This window comes from Somniosus microcephalus, chromosome 21 (assembly GCF_052327205.1).
Source record: "Somniosus microcephalus isolate GS21.2 chromosome 21, FLI_Smic_1.0, whole genome shotgun sequence".
NCBI classification, from domain to species: domain Eukaryota; kingdom Metazoa; phylum Chordata; class Chondrichthyes; order Squaliformes; family Somniosidae; genus Somniosus; species Somniosus microcephalus.
In genome coordinates, this window is record NC_141007.1 from 34815571 (window position 1) to 34835550 (window position 19980).

General features: G+C 43.4%; 1 protein-coding gene across 3 annotated transcripts; it reads left to right on the top strand.

The window, feature by feature from the left end:
* The first annotated feature begins 959 nt into the window (after positions 1 to 959).
* LOC147102696 (transmembrane protein 238-like) lies at positions 960 to 18652 on the top strand. Of its 3 annotated transcripts, none has more exons than XR_015073067.1 (2): positions 960 to 1630; positions 18150 to 18652. XR_015073067.1 is itself a non-coding variant. In XM_085963413.1 (2 exons), the coding sequence occupies exon 1, from the start codon at positions 999 to 1001 to the stop codon at positions 1515 to 1517; it is 519 nt and encodes a 172-aa protein (XP_085819539.1). In that variant the 5' UTR covers positions 960 to 998; the 3' UTR covers positions 1518 to 1564; positions 18150 to 18652. The 3 variants fall into 3 exon arrangements, 1 of the variants encoding a protein (XP_085819539.1); XR_015073066.1 differs by having other exon boundaries at positions 960 to 1580; XM_085963413.1 differs by having other exon boundaries at positions 960 to 1564.
* Positions 18653 to 19980: the final 1328 nt, after the last annotated feature.

Here is a 19980-nt window from a genome sequence, read left to right on the forward strand (position 1 = left end):
ACTGAATATCGGCGCGCTAGGTGCCGCAGCGCCACCCGCTGCGGAGCAGCAGGCTGCGGTACTGCAGGCCTTCCTCCCTCTCTTAAGGGGGAGGTGCCTGCAACAGCGAGATCGCTGCTCGCTAGTGTCGGCAAATGAGCCCGGCACCACGGAGAAGTGCCGGGCTCCCGGAAAACAGCCGGCAATGCCGCGGGGGGGGGGGGGTGGAGGAGGCCGGGGAAGGAGGTGCGGGCAGGCGGCTGCCGAAAAAGCGGCCGACCGCACCTCCGCCTTAACTCGCCCCACTAACGCTACAGGACGGCCCCGTTTTCTGATCGCTGTTTGCGGCCGCTGCGGAAGAGGCGGCCGCAACTAAATATGGCGGTCGGGCCGGTAGCGGGGCGGTAGCGGGGCACTGTGCACACCGATGATGTCATCGGTGGCAGCGCAGCGCTACTGGCTAACGCCGCCATTACCGCAGCGCTGAATATCGGCGAAAGCTCAGCAAGTGGCGCAAAAGCCCTCTTTCGGCGAAAACTGGGCGCAAAGCCTACTGAATTTCTAGCCCTAACAGTAGAGGCATGCTCAAGGCTTCTATACAGGTGTGGTCACTGCCGGTACTACAGTATACAGGAGCTGTAAAAGTAGTTCTCTCTTAAAGGTACATACACTATACTAACCACATGTTCGTAATTCTCACCCAAAAAACTAAATGGTTAACAACAAAAAAGTTAAGATTCAGACTTCTTGTAATTATTATTCGCAGGTGAGAGGGCGGCATGTCACCAAGGCTTTGCATAGTTCAATGCAAAAAACATTAAAAAAATAACTTTTTAAAAAAATATCTTTTAGATTGTAACAGTTTATTTTACATAAGCCGGTTAAGAGACTTTAACCCACGTTTCCCCGTCCAAATAGAACAGGATTTACGTCACGGGAAGCCGGTGTCCCCAGGTGAAACAGCTGGGTAAGTTTGCAGTTTCCCCCAAAGCTTTTTGGGGGGGTGGGCTGCAGAGGCGATGGTGCTGAGCGGCATTGGGAGGTGCCCTGCCTTATTCTGGTTGGCGATTAGCTTGGACGTAGCAGGGCTCTCCCTTCTCCTCATTGGCGTTTTTGCCAAGGTGCGGGTCGGTGGCCGTGGGGTGGGAGACTGTCTGGTTTACAGCGGGGCGATCGTCGTCTTCTTCAGCTTGATCTGGTGGCTCTCCTGGTGCATGGGCAACATTGAGGTTTCCTTGGAGGAGCTGGAGAAAGACTCCGTGGTCCAGGAGAAGAATCTGGCCAAGCTGGCCAGAAAGTTTTCCGAAAGGTTGTCGGTGAAAGGGCAGATGTCGCCCGAGGAGGCTGACAAACCGGAGAAGGAGACGGAGATGGGTTTCCGAGAGATCTCCACAGCCATCAGCTGGGACATGGCCAGGCGCTTCAGTGAAGTGTCGCCGCACCAAAGGCAGGAGCCCAGATACGTGGAGCTCAATAACGTGAGGCTTCCCCAGTATTTAGCGCCCAGGACCCCGCAGAATGGAGAGAGACTGGTCTAGACGGCGAGGTCTACCAAGTTAACTGTATGAACCGGGGGTATTCAAAGGTAGAGTTACACCACAGTGAGTCCACATTGCGAAATGGGGAGTTGTACTGCACTGTTTATTGCAATGTAAGACTCGTCCTCGGTTATATCTGTCGTTACACACGATCGGTTGGAGAATGAACGTTACATTCCTTTTATAGGGAACTCGCTAAAACGAACCTTCTAGTTTCACAAAGTTAAAGGAATCAAATCCGTGAAAATCAGCCCAGTCCTCATTCGTATAACGAAGAATCAGTAGCAGTTTAAAATTATAGTGCGTTACCGTTCACTAGAGTTTTAGAAGAGTCTTTCTTGGGTGAAGACTAATATCCGGAGTTAATGGGTTTAATTGGGACTTGGGTCAAGAATTAAAGGCTTTGCACATGGGGTAGTTGGAACGTAAATGCTGTTCCACAAACTTCTTGGAGCACAGTCGGTAGATTCTTTTAACATTGGATCAGACAATAGTTTGGAGGGTCGGGAGAGTGGGATTAGAGTCGCTGGCTCATATACATGTCGAGGATGGGCTGGGTGGCTATTTCTGTTCTGTAACGTTTTCTTCATTCAGGTCCAGTCTATTCCAGAAATCACTATAAAGTTGATATTTCATAATATTTATATATTTTTTTAATTGGTTATAAGCTAAATTTTGGGGACTGCTCTGAGAGGCATAGAGTACAAGAGCGCGGAAGTTATGCAAACAGTTATAAATCACAGGTTAGCCCTCAACTAGAGACTGAACACCACACCTTAGGAAGGATGTCAAGGCCTGGGAGAGGGTACAGAGGAGATTTACTAGAATGGTATCAGGGATGAGGGACTTCAGTTATGTGGAGAGACTGGAGAAGCTGGGACTGTTCTCTGTGGAGCAGAGAAGGTTGAGGGGAGGTTTAATAGAGGTGTTCAAAACTATGATGGGTTTTGCTATAGACAGGGAGAAACTGCTTCCATTGGATTAAGAGTTGATAACTAGAGAACATCAATTTAAGATAATTGGCAAAAGAACCAGGTGGGAGATGAGGATTTTGTTTTTTTACACAGTGAGTTGTTAGGACCTGGAATGCACTGCCTGAAAGGGTAGTGGAAGTGGATTCAACAGTAGCTTTCAAAAGGCAATTGGATAAATACTTGAAGGGAAAACATTTGCAGGGCTATGGGGCAAGAGCAAGGGAGTGGGACTAATTGGGTCGCTCTTTCAAAGAGCCGGCACAGGCACGATGGGCCGAATGGCCTCCTTCTGTGCTGTATGAATCTATGATCAGGTGTAGCATAACCCAAGCCTGCTGCTAAGTTTAAAATGTTTCTAGCAAGTCTATTGGTGTCCCTGCAATTTTTTTTAATATAGTGATGCTTGCATTTCAAAAGTTAGAAGAAAGCTGACACTGCTACTGACACTGCTTTAACCATCCAGTGAGTGCAGTATGCACAAATGTGTTTTTAAGCAATGTATAGAGCTCCATTAGCACTAGGCGAAGTGTGAAGCACACCCAGCTAGGGTTTGCTGGCATTATATAGATACTGATCTCAGTATAACAATGTCATCCTTTAGTTAGATGATGTTTTTGGTCCTAAACATAGGAGCAGGAGTAAGCCATTCGAGCCTGCTCCGCCATTCAATATGATCATGGCTGATCCTCTATCTCAATACCATGTTCCCGCACTCTCCCCATACCCCTTGATGCTTTTTGCGTCTAGAAATTTATCTATCTCCTTCTTAAATATATTCAATGCTTCTGTGGTAGAGAATTCTATAGATTCACCACCCTCTGAGTGAAAAATTTCTCCTCATCTCAGTCCTAAATGTCCTACCCTGTAAACTGAGACTGTGACCCCTCATTCTAGACCCCCCCCACCCCCCCCCCCCCAGCCAAAGGAAACATCCTCCCTGCATCCAGTCTGTCTAGCCCTGTCAGAATTTTATATGTTTCAATGAGATCCCCTCTCATTCTTCTAAACTCTAGTGAATACAAGCCTAGTCGACCCAATCTCTCCTCATACGACAGTCCTGCCATCCCAGGAATCAGTCTGGTGAACCTTTGCTGCACTCCCTCTATGGCAAGTATATCCTTTCTTAGGTAAGGAAACCAAAACTGCACACAGTACTCCAGGTGTGGTCTTGCCAAGGCCCTGTATAACTATAGTAAGACATCCTTGCTCCTGTACTCAAATCCTCTTGCAATGAAGGCCAACATACCATTTGCCTTCCCAACTGTTTGCTGCACCTGCATGTTTGCTTTCAGTGACTGGTGTACAAGGACACCCAAGTCCCTCTGTACATCAACATTCCCCAATCTATCACCATGTAAATAATACTCTGCCTTTCTGTTTTTCCTACCAAAGTGGATAACTTCACATTTATCCACGTTATACTGCATCTGCCATGTATTTGCCCACTCACTCAACTTGTCTAAATCACCTTGAAGCCTCTTCGCATCCTCCTCACAACTCACAATCCCACCTAGTTTCATGTCATCAGCAAACTTGGAAATATTACATTTGGCTCCCTCGTCCAAATCATTGATATATATTGTGAATAGCTGGGGCCCAAGCACTGATCCCTGCGGTACCCCACTAGTCACCGCCTGCCACTCTGGAAAAAGACCCATTTATTCCTGGTCTCTGTTTCCTGTCTGTTAACCAATTTTCAATCCATGAGTAAAAAAATCTTTATCCATTGAGGGGGGTGGGATAAACACTTATCTATATCCATTGAGGGGGGTGGGATAAACACTTATCTACACAAATATTGTGGACTTAATTATCCTTCATCAGCACATTTATTTCCATTAGCTGTTTCTCTTCCTCCATTACCTGAATCATAAACAAATGCTCGTTTGTGTTATGAAAATTTTCTCTTAACATTTTTATTTGTTGTATGAGGAAAGCTGTCAATTTAAAAGTGAATGATACAAAGGTCTGAAAGGAATGATGAATGAACATGTTTTCTATTAGATGATTTGTTACTTCAGGGTTGAATGCTTTGAAAAGCTGAGCCTTTGGTTACATGAGGAAGTGGCCTGATGTTTGACAGATGCTTGGGTCTTCACTTTACCTGTCCTTTCCTGGCATATGCTCAGAGACCAGGATAGTTCTGGTTGCACCTCGTGGATTTTGATGTTCAGACCAGTTGATGCTTAACTCATTTCAAATCACATATTGTACAATAGACTGACAACATGCTTGTCATTCCACAATGTGTTGTGAGGCACAAGCAATTCAGAATCTGAATCTGTTGCATTTGTTCAATGGCTAGTTTGCCCTGAATACTCAAACTTGTTTTTTGGGGGGGAAAAAATTGTGGTCAAGGTGAGCGATGTTCACTCTGAGTAAAGGAACATTTTACATTTCAGGAACCCAGCGTTGGCATCAAGCACTCCTAGATCAGTAAAGTGCAGCCAGACGCAGAGTGAAGCTCTGTCTCCTGTGGCTCAACAATGTGCCTCACACTCGACCTCAGAAGTGCACTCCCCGATACACATGTGTGACATTTGGTTCCCAATATCCTAGTCCATAACCATTAGGAACTGGATTGAGATTGCCAAACTAATTTCAAGTAGGACCCTTATAACCAGCAAAGAAGACATTGGTCCTATTAGTCTAGGTCAATTTTAATTCAGGTCCCAGAGATAAAAGATCGGTGTTTAATCCACTGCTCCACCCAGTTCCCTGGAAGCTAAATTAACCAAATGCAAAACTATAATATAATCTGCACACTGAAGAACTGTTCGCACAAGATCCCAAAAACTGAAAGATAGATAATTTACAATAATCATCGCAAACTGTTCTTCTGATGGGAGTGCAAAAACGTTTACTCTGTCTTTTGGGAAAGTTATGATAGAACTAATTATAAACATATTAAGCTCTTTTAATATGTGAACCAATGTCTGTTACTAAGCCATTGTCTTCAACGCTGTGTAAATGAGAATAGTTTAATACATAACACACTTGCTGTGCTTTTGTTGAAGTACATACATGGTGGATAGCTTTGTATTTTGTTTTTCAATTGTAAAGATGATATTTAGACAAGGTCCTATTACATTTTAACTCGGTGTGTCAGCTATAGGCCAGCGTCATCACTAAAGTCAGTGCACCCCTAAACCTGACCCCATTTCCACAAACAACAATCAGTCTGAGGCCAGACTGAATAACACCAGCACTGCATGCAGTAAAAGAAATTGTGTTTACTTCGAGAGGGATAGAATTGCAGTAGAGAAGTTATGCTAAAATTGTATCGAACCTTGGTTAGACTACACTTGGAGTCCTGCATACAATTCTGGTCGCCATATTATAAAAAGGCTACAGAGGCACTGGAGAGGGTGCAAAAAAGATTTACAAGGATGATGCCAGAAATGCGAGGGTATACCTAGCGGGAAAGGATGAGCAAGCTGGGTCTCTTTTCTCTTGAAAAGTGAAGGCTGAGTGGTGACCGAATAGAGGGCTTTAAAATTATGAAAGGTTTTGATAGTGGATAGAGAGAGAATGTTTCCACTTGTGGGGAAGAGCAAAACTAGAGGCCATCAATATAAGAGAGTCACCAAGAAATCAAATAGGGAATTCAGAAGAAACGTCTTTACCCAGAGAGTGATGAGAATGTGGAACTCGCTACCACAGGGAGTGGTTGAAGTGAAATAATATAGATGCATTTAAGGGGAGGCTAGATAAGGATATGAGGGAGAAGGGAATAGAGGGTTATGCTGATAGATGTGGAAAGACGGGAGGAGGCTCGAGTGAAGCATAAACGCTGGCATGGACTGGTTGGGCTGAATGGCCTGTATCTGTGCTGTATTCTATGTAAATAAAATTTCAGCTCCTATTCCAGTGTAAAATTGTGCCTTTGCCTTTCAGAAAAATAGTGATCCTTTATGTTTGCAAAGCCCTATGGCTTGCTGATGCATAAGTTTCATCCTTGGTATGGCTGCTGTTGTTGGGGGTTCTCAGACTTGAGTCCAAGGCCTGTAATCAAATCCCAGCATAACCTTGGTACATTATTGACACATCATCCTCAAGAATCTACTATCAAATTCTGTCACTGTTTCCAAGGACTTTTTCAACCAGTCAATTCTACATGGCCATTGTGGCTGTGGTGGACCCGGAAGGGAGATGACGACAGGCCCTTCTATTCTGTGTAATACCGAAGGACTGTGTCACAGAATACGTCTCGTTTGTTGACTAGCCGAGCGAGTATAATTGTTCTTCTGAACTTGTTGCAATATAGTATTATAAACAGTATACACTGCCAAAGGGAAAACCGTTTTAGATTATCAACCAAAGATCAACTGTTAAAGTTGTTTTTTTTGCAATTATCTGGTCATTCATTTATTTATTTGTTGTGTACTTCGAGCCTAGAAAAATGAGAAATGGTTAGGAGTGATATTTATGATTAGCAATAGTTATTCATGAGAAACTTATGAATCTTTGGGATAACTGATTTACTGTCCACGCTATGTATGATGAAACTGCATATCTATTTTGAAAGAAGGAACTTGCATTTCTATAGCAGCTTATCACTACCTCAGGACATCAGACAGCACTTTACAATCAATCTAATACTTTGGAAGTTCAGTTACTGTTTTGCAGAAGTTTATTGATCTCGCAAACAACAAATGAATGAACAACCAGATCATTTTATCTTTGGTGGTATTGGTTGAGAGAAGAGGAATGTTGAGCAGGATACCAAGAAAACTCATAGTGCAATGTAATCTGTTCTGTCCATTTAAGCTAGAAGATGTTCGGTTTAAGGTCTTAACCAAAAGATGACCTCCCTCCTTCAGTACTGCACTGAGGTGGCAGCCTAGGTTATGTGCTTAAATCTGTAGTGGGCTTTGAGCCTACGACCTTCTGCCTCGGGTGAGAGTGATATCAACTGAGACAAGCTGACACTAAAGAATGGGTTTACAATTCTATTATACATAATTTACAGAGAAACTCTTTGCCATGGAGTAATATTTATATCTAATTGTTAAATTTGGCATTCATTAAAATAGACTTCATTTTTAAACTAAACTGAGCAGCTGTCGGTAAGAATAACACTTTGACAGGTCTGTATTTATAAAAACAGTAATAATGGGATTTGCCGAGACCTGCCTGTGGTTAGTAATCTTGAATCTCTGAACTTGTAAATTCCTTCGTGTGAGTAGTGGATGCATTTCTTAATGTGAAGAAAAGGCATTTGGGCAATATTGCTATTCAGGCCTTGAAAGAAAGGAAGACTTGCTTTTATATAGCACGTTTCATGACCTCCGGACGTCCCAAAGCACTTTACAGCCAAAGTACTTTTGAAGCGTAGTCACTGTTTTAATGTAGGAAACATGGCAGCCAATTTGCACACAGCAAGGTCCCACAAACAGCAATATGATATTGACATTATTGGCCATTGGGGAGGAATCCCCATCTCTTCAAATAGTGCCATGTGATATTTTATTTCCTCCAGAGGGGACAGACAGGCCCTCAGTTTAATGCCTCATCCAAAAGACGGCACCTTCGATCGTGTAGGACTCCCTCAGTACTGCACTGGAGTGTCGGTCTAGATTTTTTTTTTGTGCTCAAGTCTCTGGAGTGCGACTGTAATGGAACAACGGGCTGCCTTTAAAGAGGAAATACTACAGTCGAGGTACATTCCCACTAGGGGTAAAGGTAGGGCAACGAAAGTCAGAGCTCCCTGGATGATGAATGAGATAGAGTAAGATGAAGCAGAAAAAGAACGCATATGACAGATGTCAGGTCGAGAATACATCTGAGAATCAGGCTAAATATAGTAAGTTTGGAGGAAAAGTGAAAAAGAAATTAAGAGGGGCAAAGAGAGGGTAAGCGAATAGAATGGCAGCTAACATAAAAGGTAATCCAAAACAACAACAAGTATTTATATAGCGCCTTTAACATAGTAAAACGTCCCAAGGCACTGCACAGGAGTATTTTAAGACAAAAAATTTGACACCGATCCACATAAGGATAAATTAGGGCAGGTGACCAAAAGCTTGATCAAAGAGGTAGGTTTTAAGGAGCATCTTAAAGGAGGAAAGAGATGTAGTGAGGCGGACAGGTTTAGGCAGGGAATTCCAGAGCTTAGGGCCTAGGCAACAGAAGGCACGGCCACCAAAGGTTGAGCAATTATAATCAGGGATGCTCAAGAGGGCAGAATTAGAGGAGCACAGATATCTTTGGGGGGGGTTGTGGGTCTGAAGGAGATTAGAGATAGGAAGGGGCGAGGCCATGGAGGGATTTGAAAACAAGGATGAGAATTTTGAAATCGAGGCGTTGCTTAACTGGGAGCCAATGTAGGTCAGCGAGCACAGGGGTGATGGGTGAACGGGACTTGGTGTGAGTTAGGATACGGGCAACCGAATTTTAGATCAGCTCAAGTTTACGTAGGGTAGAATGTCGGAGGCCAGCCAGGAGTGCGTTGGAATAGTCAAGTCAAGAAGTAACAAAGGCATGGATGAGGATTTCCGCAGCGGATGAGTTGAGGCAAGGGCGGAGACGGGCGATGTTACGGAGGTGGAAGTAGGCGGTCTTTGTTATGCTGCGGATATGTGGTCGGAAGCTCATTTCAGGGTCAAATATGACACCAAGGTTGCGAACAGTGTGGTTCAACCTCAGACAGATGTTAGGGAGAGGGATGGAGTCAGTGGCTAGGGAACGGAGTTTGTGGCGGGGACCGAAAACAATGGCTTCGGTTTTCCCAATAATTAATTGGAGAACATTTTTGCTCATCCAGAACTGTGTGTCGGAGAAGCAGTCTGACAATTTAGACACTGTGGAGGGGCCGAGCGAAGAAGTAGTGAGGTAGAGCTGGGTGTCATCAGCGAACATGTGGAAACTGACGCTGTGTTTTCAGATGATGTCGCCATGGGGCAACATGTAGATTGAGAAGTAGGAAGGGACCAAGGATAGATGCTTGGGGGACACCAGAGATCATCTTTAGGCATATAAATAGTAAATGGGTAGTAAGAGGAGGAGTGGGGCCGATTAGGGACCTAAAAGGAGACCTACACATGGAGGCAGAGGGCATGGCTGAGGTGATAAATGAGTACTTTGCATCTGTCTTCTTCACCAAGGAAGAAGATGCTGCCATAGACATAGCCAAGGAGGAGGTAGAGGAGATACTGGATGGGATAAAAATTGATAGAGGCGTTTCTAGAAAGGCTGGCTGTACTTCAAGTAGATAAGTCACCAGGGCCAGATGGGATGCATCCTAGGACGCTGAGGGAAGTGAAGGAAGAAATCGTGGAGGCACTGGCCATAATCTTCCAATTCTCCTTAGAAACAGGGGTGGTGCCAGATGAATGGATAATTGTAAATGTTACACCCTTGTTCAAAAAAGGGTGCAACGATAAACCCAGCAACTACAGGCCATTCAGTTTAACCTCGGTAGTGGGGAAGCTTTTAGAAACAATAATCAGGGACAAAATTAACAGTCACTTGATGAGGGCAATGCGGTTGACGTAGTGTACATGGATTACCACAAGGCGTTCGACAAAGTGCCACATAATAGGCTTGCCAGCAAAGTTGAAGCCCATGGAATAAAAGGGACCGTGGAAGCATGGATACGAAATTAGTTAAGTGACAGGAAACAGAGAGTAGTGGTGAACGGTTGTTTTTTGGACTGGAAAAGAAAGACTTACATTTATATGGCGCCTTTCACGACCACTGGACGTCTCAAAGCGCTTTACAGCCAATGAAGTACTTTTGAAGTGGAGTCACTGTTGTAATGTGGGAAATGCAGCAGCCAATTTGCGCACAAACAGCACTGTGATAATGACCAGATAATCTGTTTTTGTTATGTTGGTTGAGGGATAAATATTGGCCAGGACATTGGGGATAACTCCCCTGCTCTTCTAAATAGTGCCATGGGATCTTTTACATCCACCTAAGAGAGCAGACGGGGCCTCGGTTTAACATCTCATCCAAAAGACGGCACCTCCGACAGTGCAGCACTCCCTCATCACTGCACTGGAGTGTCAGCCTAGCTTTATGTGCTCAAGTTCCTGGAGTGGGACTTGAACCCACAACCTTCTGACTCCGAGGCGAGTGTGCTACCAACTGAGCCACAACTGACACAGTAGGAAGGTATACAGTGGTGTTCCCCAGGAGTCGGTTCTTGGACCACTGCTTTCCTTGGTGTATATTAATGACTTGGACCTGGGTGTACAGCATACAATTTCAAAATTTGCAGATGACACAAAACTTGGAAGTATAGTGAACAGTGAGGAGGATAGTGATAGACATCAAGAGGACAGAGACAGGCTGGTGGAATGGGCGGACACATGGCAGATGAAATTTAACGCAGTAAAGTGTGAAGTGATGCATTTTGGTAGAAAGAATGAGGAAAGGAAATATAAACTAAATGGTACAATCCTGAAGGGGGTGCATGAACAAAGAGACCTAGGGGTATATGTACACAAATCGTTGAAGGTGGCAGGGCAGGTTGAGAAAGCAGTTTAAGCTTACGGGATCCTCGGCTTCATGTACAAAGGTATAGAGTACAAAAGCGTGGAAATTATGATGAACCTATATAAAAACACTGGTTTGGCCTCAACTGGAGTATTGTGTCCAATTCTGGGCACTGCACTTTAGGAAGGATGTGAAGGCCTTGGAGAGGGTGCAGAAAAGATTTGCAAGAATGGTTCCAGGGATGAGGGACTTCAGTTACATGGCTAGACTGGAGAAGCAAGGGTTGTTCTCCCTAGAGCAGAGAAGATTGAGAGGAGATTTGATAGAGGTGTGCAAAATCATGAGGGGTTTGGACAGAGGGAAACTGTTCCCATTGGCAGAAGGGTCGAGAACAAGAGGACACCAATTTAAGGGATTGGCAAAAGAACCAAAGGCGACATAAGAAAAAAAATTTTTACACAGTGAGTGGTTAGGATCTGGAACACACTGCCTGAAAGGGTGGTGGAGGCAGACTCGATCGCGGCTTTCAAAAGGGAGTTGGATAAGTACCTGAAGGAAAAAAATTTGCAGGGCTATGGGGAAAGGGCAGGGAGTGGGACTAGCTGAAGTGCTATTGCAGGGAGCTGGCACGGGCTCGACAGGTCGAATGGCCTCTTTCCGTGCTGTAACCATTCTATGATTCTTTGATGGCAGTAGAGCAGCAAGAGTGTTATGTGATAGAATATGAAAAACAGAAGGTTTGATGCTTACTGGTACTAACATCTGAATAATTGCACGATGTATATGCTGATAATTCTTACTTTAAAATTGAGAAACCTAAATAAAGGGCCAAGAGCCATAGTGCAGTAAAGAAGACTAGATGATAAATGAAGTAATGGTAAGGTGATGCCCAGCCTGAGAATTAAAACCCTGTAGGGACTAGGAAGTAATCATTGCGTATATTAACTATTTATTGTTCACCTCTGTTCAAGGCCCATCAGCATCCTGTCTCGCCCTTCTCTGACAGCGCTTGTTACAACATTGGAAGAATTTCTTGCTGTTATAATTAGCATCTGATTCTATGCTGGTTTCCAGAATCCTCTTTGCTCTCTGACCATTCTTTGTGACATGTTTCTGAAGCTTGTACTCATACCAGTATTGTTCCTTTGTACAGCTTATTTTTCTGTCTCTTGGGTTGTTTTGTTGATCCATACAGAGACTCATTTGTTTGGTCGATCCTGAATGCTTAACAGCATGTCTTTAAAGATATTCTAATTGTCCTTAACTGAAACGTTGTAAAAAGTCAGTCTGTTTAAACACTTCTTATACTCTTAGAGTTCTATACCTGTCTATATGGTAGTGTTCTATACCTGTCTATATGGTAGTGTTCTATACCTGTCTATATGGTAGTGTTCTATACCTGTCTATATGGTAGTGTTCTATACCTGTCTATATGGTAGTGTTCTATACCTGTCTATATGGTAGTGTTCTATACCTGTCTATATGGTAGTGTTCTATACCTGTCTATATGGTAGAGTTCTATACCTGTCTATATGGTAGTGTTCTATACCTGTCCATATGGTAGTGTTCTATACCTGTCTATATGGTAGTGTTCTATACCTGTCTATATGGTAGTGTTCTATACCTGTCTATATGGTAGTGTTCTATACCTGTCTATATGGTAGTGTTCTATACCTGTCTATATGGTAGTGTTCTATACCTGTCTATATGGTAGAGTTCTATACCTGTCTATATGGTAGTGTTCTATACCTGTCTATATGGTAGAGTTCTATACCTGTCTATATGGTAGTGTTCTATACCTGTCTATATGGTAGTGTTCTATACCTGTCTATATGGTAGTGTTCTATACCTGTCTATATGGTAGAGTTCTATACCTGTCTATATGGTAGTGTTCTATACCTGTCTATATGGTAGTGTTCTATACCTGTCTATATGGTAGTGTTCTATACCTGTCTATATGGTAGAGTTCTATACCTGTCTATATGGTAGTGTTCTGTACCTGTCTATATGGTAGTGTTCTGTACCTGTCTATATGGTAGTGTTCTATACCTGTCTATATGGTAGAGTTCTATACCTGTCTATATGGTAGTGTTCTATACCTGTCTATATGGTAGAGTTCTATACCTGTCTATATGGTAGTGTTGAATTTGATCATGTTGTGTTCTCCCCCAGGAGTGTCATGACTTCTGTTCCTTCTATATCGTTAACGATGTTTACCGAGTCCAGATGCAAACTGTATATCGTGGCTTCCCTTAATAGTGCATCACGGACTCTAAATTTAAATTTATATCAGATTGACTGAAATCTGCCATTAATTTCAAATAGCTTTCATATCTCTTCAAAAACCACCTTATTCTGGCCTGGCAGACTGTAGTACACCCTACTGTTGCTTGGGTATCCTACAGACTACATTAAAATGGCTGACCAGAGTAGTTGGGTAGCTTTTCACATATCATTGGATACACTTCCTTAATCTCCCAAGTGTCTCCTGGAACATAGGACTGAATCACCTCCTTTCTTATCCCATACCCTACCCAACACCAAAACAGCAAATTTCCATCTTTGTAACATTAACTTGCCACCAGCCCTATTCCATCCCCACTGCTGCCCAAGCCCTTATCTCTACTTTTGTCACCTCTACTTTTGTCACCTCTAGAGTCAATGGAGCCATTATTCAACTCTCTACCACCCCATTTACACCCGTAAACTGGTGTTAGCGGGATGCACCTGGGGGGGAAATTACGTTGATTTATTTTTGGTGGTCTGCCTGCTAAGATTTTTGGGAGGACTTTGATTTAGGCAGCCAACCGGAAACAGACAGGGTTATCAGAAATATGTGCAAATAGGGGTCAACTGACATTGTCAGGATCCCAATGCCATTTTCGTTATGGGGTTAAGAACGTAAGAAATAGGAGCAGGAGTAGACCGTATGGCCCCTTGAGCCTGCTTCGCCATTCAATAAGATCATGGCTGAACTTCTAAATCAATCCACTTTCCTGCCCTATCCCCATATCCCTTGATTCCCTTAGTGCCCAAGAATCTATCAATCTCAGTCTTGAATATACTCAATGACTGAGCATCCACAGCCCCCTGGGGTAGAGAAGTCCAAAGATTCACAACCCTCTGAGTGAAGATATTTCTCCTCATCTCAGTCCTAAATGGCCAAATCCTTAACCTGAGACTGTGATCCCTAGTTCTAGACTCTCCAGCCAAGGGAAACAGCCTCTCAACATCTACCCTGTCAAGCCCTCTAAGACTTTTACACGTTTCAATGAGATCACCTCTCATTCTCCTAAACTCCAGAGAATATAGGCCCATTCTACTCAATCTCTCCTCCTAGGACAACCCTCTCATCCCAGGAATCAATCTAGTGAATCTCCGTTGCACCCCTTCTAAGGAAAATATATCTTCCTTTAGGTAAGGATACTAAAACTGCACACAGTATTCCAGGTGTGGTCTTCCCAAAGCCCTTTATAATTGCAACGATGAAGACAACAATTTGCATTTATATAGCGCCTTTAACATAGTAAAACCACATACAGTGATATTAGGATAGAAGACCAAATGCTTGGTCAAAGAAGTAGGTTTTAAGGAGCGTCTTAAAGGAAGAGACGGAGGTAGAGAGACAGGTTTAGGCAGGGAATTCCAGAGCTTTGGGCCTAGGCAGCTGAAGGCACGGCCACCAATGTGGAGTGACTAAAATCGGGGATGCGCAAAAAGCCAGAATTGGAGGAGCGCAAAGATCTCGGAGGGTTGTAGGGCTGGAGGAGGCTACAAAGATAGTATGGGGCGAGGCCATGGAGGGATTTGAAAACAAGGGTGAGAATTTTTTAATTAAGGTGTTGCCGTACCTGGAGCCAATGTAGGTCAATGAGCACTGGGGTGATGGGTGAACAGGACTTGGTGGGAGTTGGGATACGAGCAGCAGAAGTTTTGGAAGAGCTCAAGTTTCTGGAGGGTGGAAGATGGGGAGGCCGAGCAGGAGAGCGTTGGAATAGTCGAGTCTAGAGGTAACAAAGGCATGGATGAGGGTTTCAGCAGTAGATGAGCTGAGGCAGGGGTGGAGACGGGCAATATTACGGAGGTGGAATTAGGGACGACTTCCCAGCTCTTGTGCCCCAACCCCCTTGCAATAATGGCTGATGTACCATTTACCTTCCTAATTGCTTGCTCTGCCTGCACATCAACTTTCTGTGATCCATGTACAAGGACAGCCAAATCCCTCTGCATACCAACATGTACTAGTCTCTCTCCTTTTATTTAAAAAAAAAATTAAAAAAAATTCTGCTTTTCCATTCTTCCTACCAAAGTGGATAATTTCACACTTGCCCACATTATACTGCATCTGCCACCTTTCCCAATCAGTTAACCGGCCTATATCCCTTTGCAGTTTCTTTGTGTCCTCCCTCATAGCTTTGGGAGGCATATTGTTTGCAGTTTATAGTGGTTTTTGGCAAGTTACTCAATTCTAAAGTGCTTTTAAACTGCATGTGCACAAAGACTGACCTGTCGCCTGACATTGTAAGGTTGCCAGCTACTACAGGAACACTCTGCACACACAAATTTCAAAAAGGCTTATCCTTTTTAATAGCTTACGCATATGCCTGCATACTAAATATCAGCCAGATGTGAGCCCATAATCGCTGTCTTAGGACATCTCTTACCTGCTCTGGTGCTCTTGCGAGGTGCTCCCTCAATGGCTTCAGCATGGGATGTGGAAGGCTGCTATGATTCAAATCAGCTCAGACCTGAGTGGCCCAGCTGGCTTTCTGGCATCAGGACAGGCATTGGTTGAGGTGGGGGGATTTCAGATGTGTCATCCTCCTGAGAGAGTGCAACACGTTCCACACCCATAGCACGACTGCCCTTGCTTTTGGGCTGCGGCTCAGCACATCTACCGATCTACGGGAGAGCAGACTCTCGGAGATCCACAAATTTGATTTATCCATTTAGTCTCCCAGTCCGTCCAAGGTGGAGGAGATGGTAAAGCCCAGAGCCTGCATGGCCTCACCTATGAGCATCTTTGAGAGATACTACTATTGGTGCCACAGGCTCCTGCAATGGTCAGCGATCACTGAGGTGACCACATGCTCCACAGTTGACTGCATAGTGTCAATGCCATGTGCCAGAATGCGCCACAAGTTGTCAGCAGAATCCACCACCATCTCTCGTGTTGCAGTAGTTCTCTGGCAAGCTGTCCATTATCTTCAGCATTTGGTGATGCACAAAAAGCATTTTTCTTTTGAAGGCTGGGCCCCTAAAGTCTGCATCTCTGTCCTGTTCAAGAGAGCTAGGACCTGAGCTTGCCCTCCAGTGAGCCATTTCCTGGGCTGTCCTTTCCACTTGTACCTGGTCCTGCCACCATCGTGACTGTGACAATGTTTCCATGGGCCTATTGCTGGGCAGCTGGAGCAGCCCCAAGTTGGATGCTCGTTCCATTTAACCTGCTAATGGGGGGGGGGGGTTCTGGCCAACATCAGCTGGTGGTCTGGCTGAGGAGGATCCTGAATATCAGCTCCCCAGACTCCACAATCCAAGCCTGGCCTTCTGCTGCTGTGGCTCACCCTCTCTCCACAGATTGGGAACCTATCTTCCTCAGACCTGGAGACCCAGCAGTGGCCACAAAGTGCTCAGTTTCTGGCTGCAGCCCATTGGTCAGTGCAAGTAAGGCCCAGTCCTCAAAATGGATTTGGACTGCCAGCCAGATTCCACTCTAAGAAAAACCTCCCCGTGAGTGCAAGTGGAAGGAGATGGAGAGAAGCATCCTGTTATGATTGAAGGCGGGGCTTATGAAGCGAGGGAAGAATAATTGCTAGTGGTGGAACTAAAGTCTAGTGTTGCAGGGCTGGGTAGAGAGTAAGAGAGGTGTAAAGGGGAATCTTACCTTGGCAATCCTGGTGAGGTCAGTAAATTTCTTCCTGCACTGCAGGCAGGTCTGACGAACTATGCTGCTGGCATTGACCTGCTCAGCCATCTCTCTCCACTGCTGCTGGTTAATTTTCTGGGGTACCTGTCGCCCATCTTGCAAACCTAAACTTGTTCCCTGTCCCCCACAAAAGCATTTGAATTGGAAACAATGCTCATCCTCATCTACAAATTTCTCCCTGGCTTCGCCCCACACTACCTCTGTGATCTCCTCCAGCCTTATGTTCCCTCTTTTCTCCAGTCCTCTGTCTCTCTAATGTTCTGTGTGTCCCTCCCCCTCCTTCCACTATACTATTGGTGGCCGAGCCTTCAGATGTCTGGGCCCTACCCACTGGAACTCCCTCCCTGGACACCTCATCCTCTATGCCTTTAAAAGCCTTGTGAGAATCCATCTGTTTGACCAAGCCTTTGGTCACCCTTCTCAATTCCCTATAAAGGCTCTACGTCCACTCCTCTATGAAGTGCCTTAGGATATTTTTCTACATTAAAGGCCGAGATGCTACAAAAGTGCACATTGCTATCCACTCTATTCTAACACTCTACATCCTTAACAATTGCACAATACTGTCAAAGCAGATCACAGACTTACAGAAAGAAAATACTGCAGATGCTGGAAATCTGAAATAAAAACAGAAAATGCTGGAGATACTCAGCAGGTCAGGCCGCATCTGTGGAGAGAGAAACAGAGTTAACGTTTCAGGTCGATGACCTTTCGTCAGAACTGGGAAAAAAAGCAGGAAATGAAACAGATTTTTAAGCAAGACTTTTTAACTCCGACTTACAGAATGGGTTCAGCCGTGTATTTCGTTCACGTGCATTCTGCAAAGCCACGTACATTTGACTGAGGGAAAATTATTAGATATAATTAATTTAACGCAACAAGCTTCCATGTAAACAAACCAGGGGCCATGTGAACTTTCTCTTAAAATCATTTTATGATTATTTTAAACTATAAGCCCAATAACAGCAGGAAATAAATTAAATACTTTTTGTAAAAAGATTTAAAAAGAGCGAAAGCGACAGCATTAATGAAAGCTTCTTGAGAAAATTATGGTTATGACTTATTAAACATTAACTCAAACCATTGCTGTATATCACTTGAGTTTTTGGGACGAAAAAAAAAAGAATTGTTTCCATGTCCTATTCACATAATCGAGCAATAGTTTGGAGAGGTACTGTAACTGGTTTTACCAAAGTTAAGCAGTTTAATTTCCTGATTTTCTTGTCTCTAATTTTGAAAATGTTTGCCATTGAGTTACTAATTGATAATCTTATCTTTTCTTGAATGCAGGTGGTCACACGTCACTCTGTATGTAAAATGGGAAGGAGAATCCGTTCCACTGAAGAATGAAAGCCGCTTGTTTGCTGATTAAATTTTGCACACTATTTGACTTCCTCAAACAACGAAGGCTCTGATACCTCAAAAGCTTATGGCAAATGATCCATTTTATCTGTGTATTTACCCTGACACACTTCATCCTCTACTGAATTGCTTTCTCTTTTCAGAAGGACAATATTGCTTAATGCAGGCAGCTTCAAGCCAGCACTGTGAATATTTTTTCCACCGAAAGTCACAACACAGAGTAGCCGCATAATAAGTTCTCATGATCATGTTCGAGAGGATTTGTTTACTTTTGTACTAATGTGTAATCTATTAAATTCAATATTGTATTGTGCATGAACAGGGCCTGTGTGTTTTGGTGTCTTGCTCCCATTACATCGCCTCTGTTGCACATTCAAGTCTTAATAATTGTAGATAATATTAAACTTGTGACAAATAAAGTTTTGCCTGTATAGATTTGTGGATTTGCCAGGATTTTTTTTAATGCACAGAGTAAAGCCATTTCATCATAACTGGGTGGGGAAAAGATCAAGAATTGAACTGTTTGGCTATTTCACACAAATTGGTGTCATGTGCAACATTTAACACCAATACTAGGAAGTTGCTGCTGGGAAAAGGAGTTTCCATTATGGTGACAAAGGTGGATGATTTCAAAAGGGGTATGTTCTTGGCAAAATTACGACAGAAGTTTTGTTGCGTAGAATCCCTTTTATGTTGTTTCCTTACCGGATTTGCTTGTTACCTCTTCGTGCTGTACTAAGGTGTGGAGCAAACAAAACCACAGATCAATAATGAGCACAATCTTTAGTGATCATTGGCACTGTTAGTGGTAGCGGAGCATAAATCCACAATAGGTTAATGTCATTTTACCTGATCTCGGGTAAGAGGTTGAATAACAAAGCAACACTATTGTATGATCAAGGAAAGGAGCTTTAAACATGAGTCTTTTTTATATAATCTGTGGTTCTAAATAATGTAGATATGTATTTTTTATATATACACAAGAAACATTTAAAAGAACACAATACATGCAAGACAGCATATTTTTTAGAAGTGTTATCTTTATGATGTTTCAGATATCATAAATGCATTTCTTTTTTGGTTATTAGCTTGTGTGAAAATTCAATTGGATTTACAAATGGTGGGTTATGCTTTCTCCTCAATATAATATGAAAATTGTTTCCTCCAAATATATATTAAAATTGAAGAACTTTTTTTAATGGAATCTTTATCATTGAGCTGGAGAGCACAATATGTCTGCGTGCCATTTCGACCATGGCTCCACTATTTGAATAATTAGGTGTGGTCTTTGCAATCAATTCACCGTAATGTCTAGCAGAAATATTGCACAACTTGATTTCCTCCAACTTACCAGGATATTAATTTTGAAAAGGATTGATTGCAACATGGTTTCCATGAGTTAGTGCGGCAGCATGGAAAAAGCTTAGCCCAGAATCCCTTTTGCTGCCCTCCTGCACCATTGATTCACCAGGATTGATGCCAGGGATGGGGAACTATGAGGAAATACTGTGGCTGTTTCCACCAGAGCAGAGAAGATTTAATAGAGGTTTTTTTTTTCAATTATGAAGGGTTTTGATGAGAGTAATAAGCACCTTGGGGCATTATAAATGCATATTGTTGTTGTAAAGACTATTGCTTCTGGTTGGGAAGTTGGTGACAAAGGGTCATCAATTTAAAATGGTCACTGAGAGTAAAGAGAGGGGTTCAGGATAAAGCTATTTGAGCAGAAGGATGTAGGTCATGGAATGCTGTGCCACTC

Coding starts and splice junctions, on each gene's coding strand:
- LOC147102696 (XM_085963413.1), top strand. CDS start 999: ATGGTGCTGAGCGGCATTGGGAGGTGCCCTGCCTTATTCTGGTTGGCG.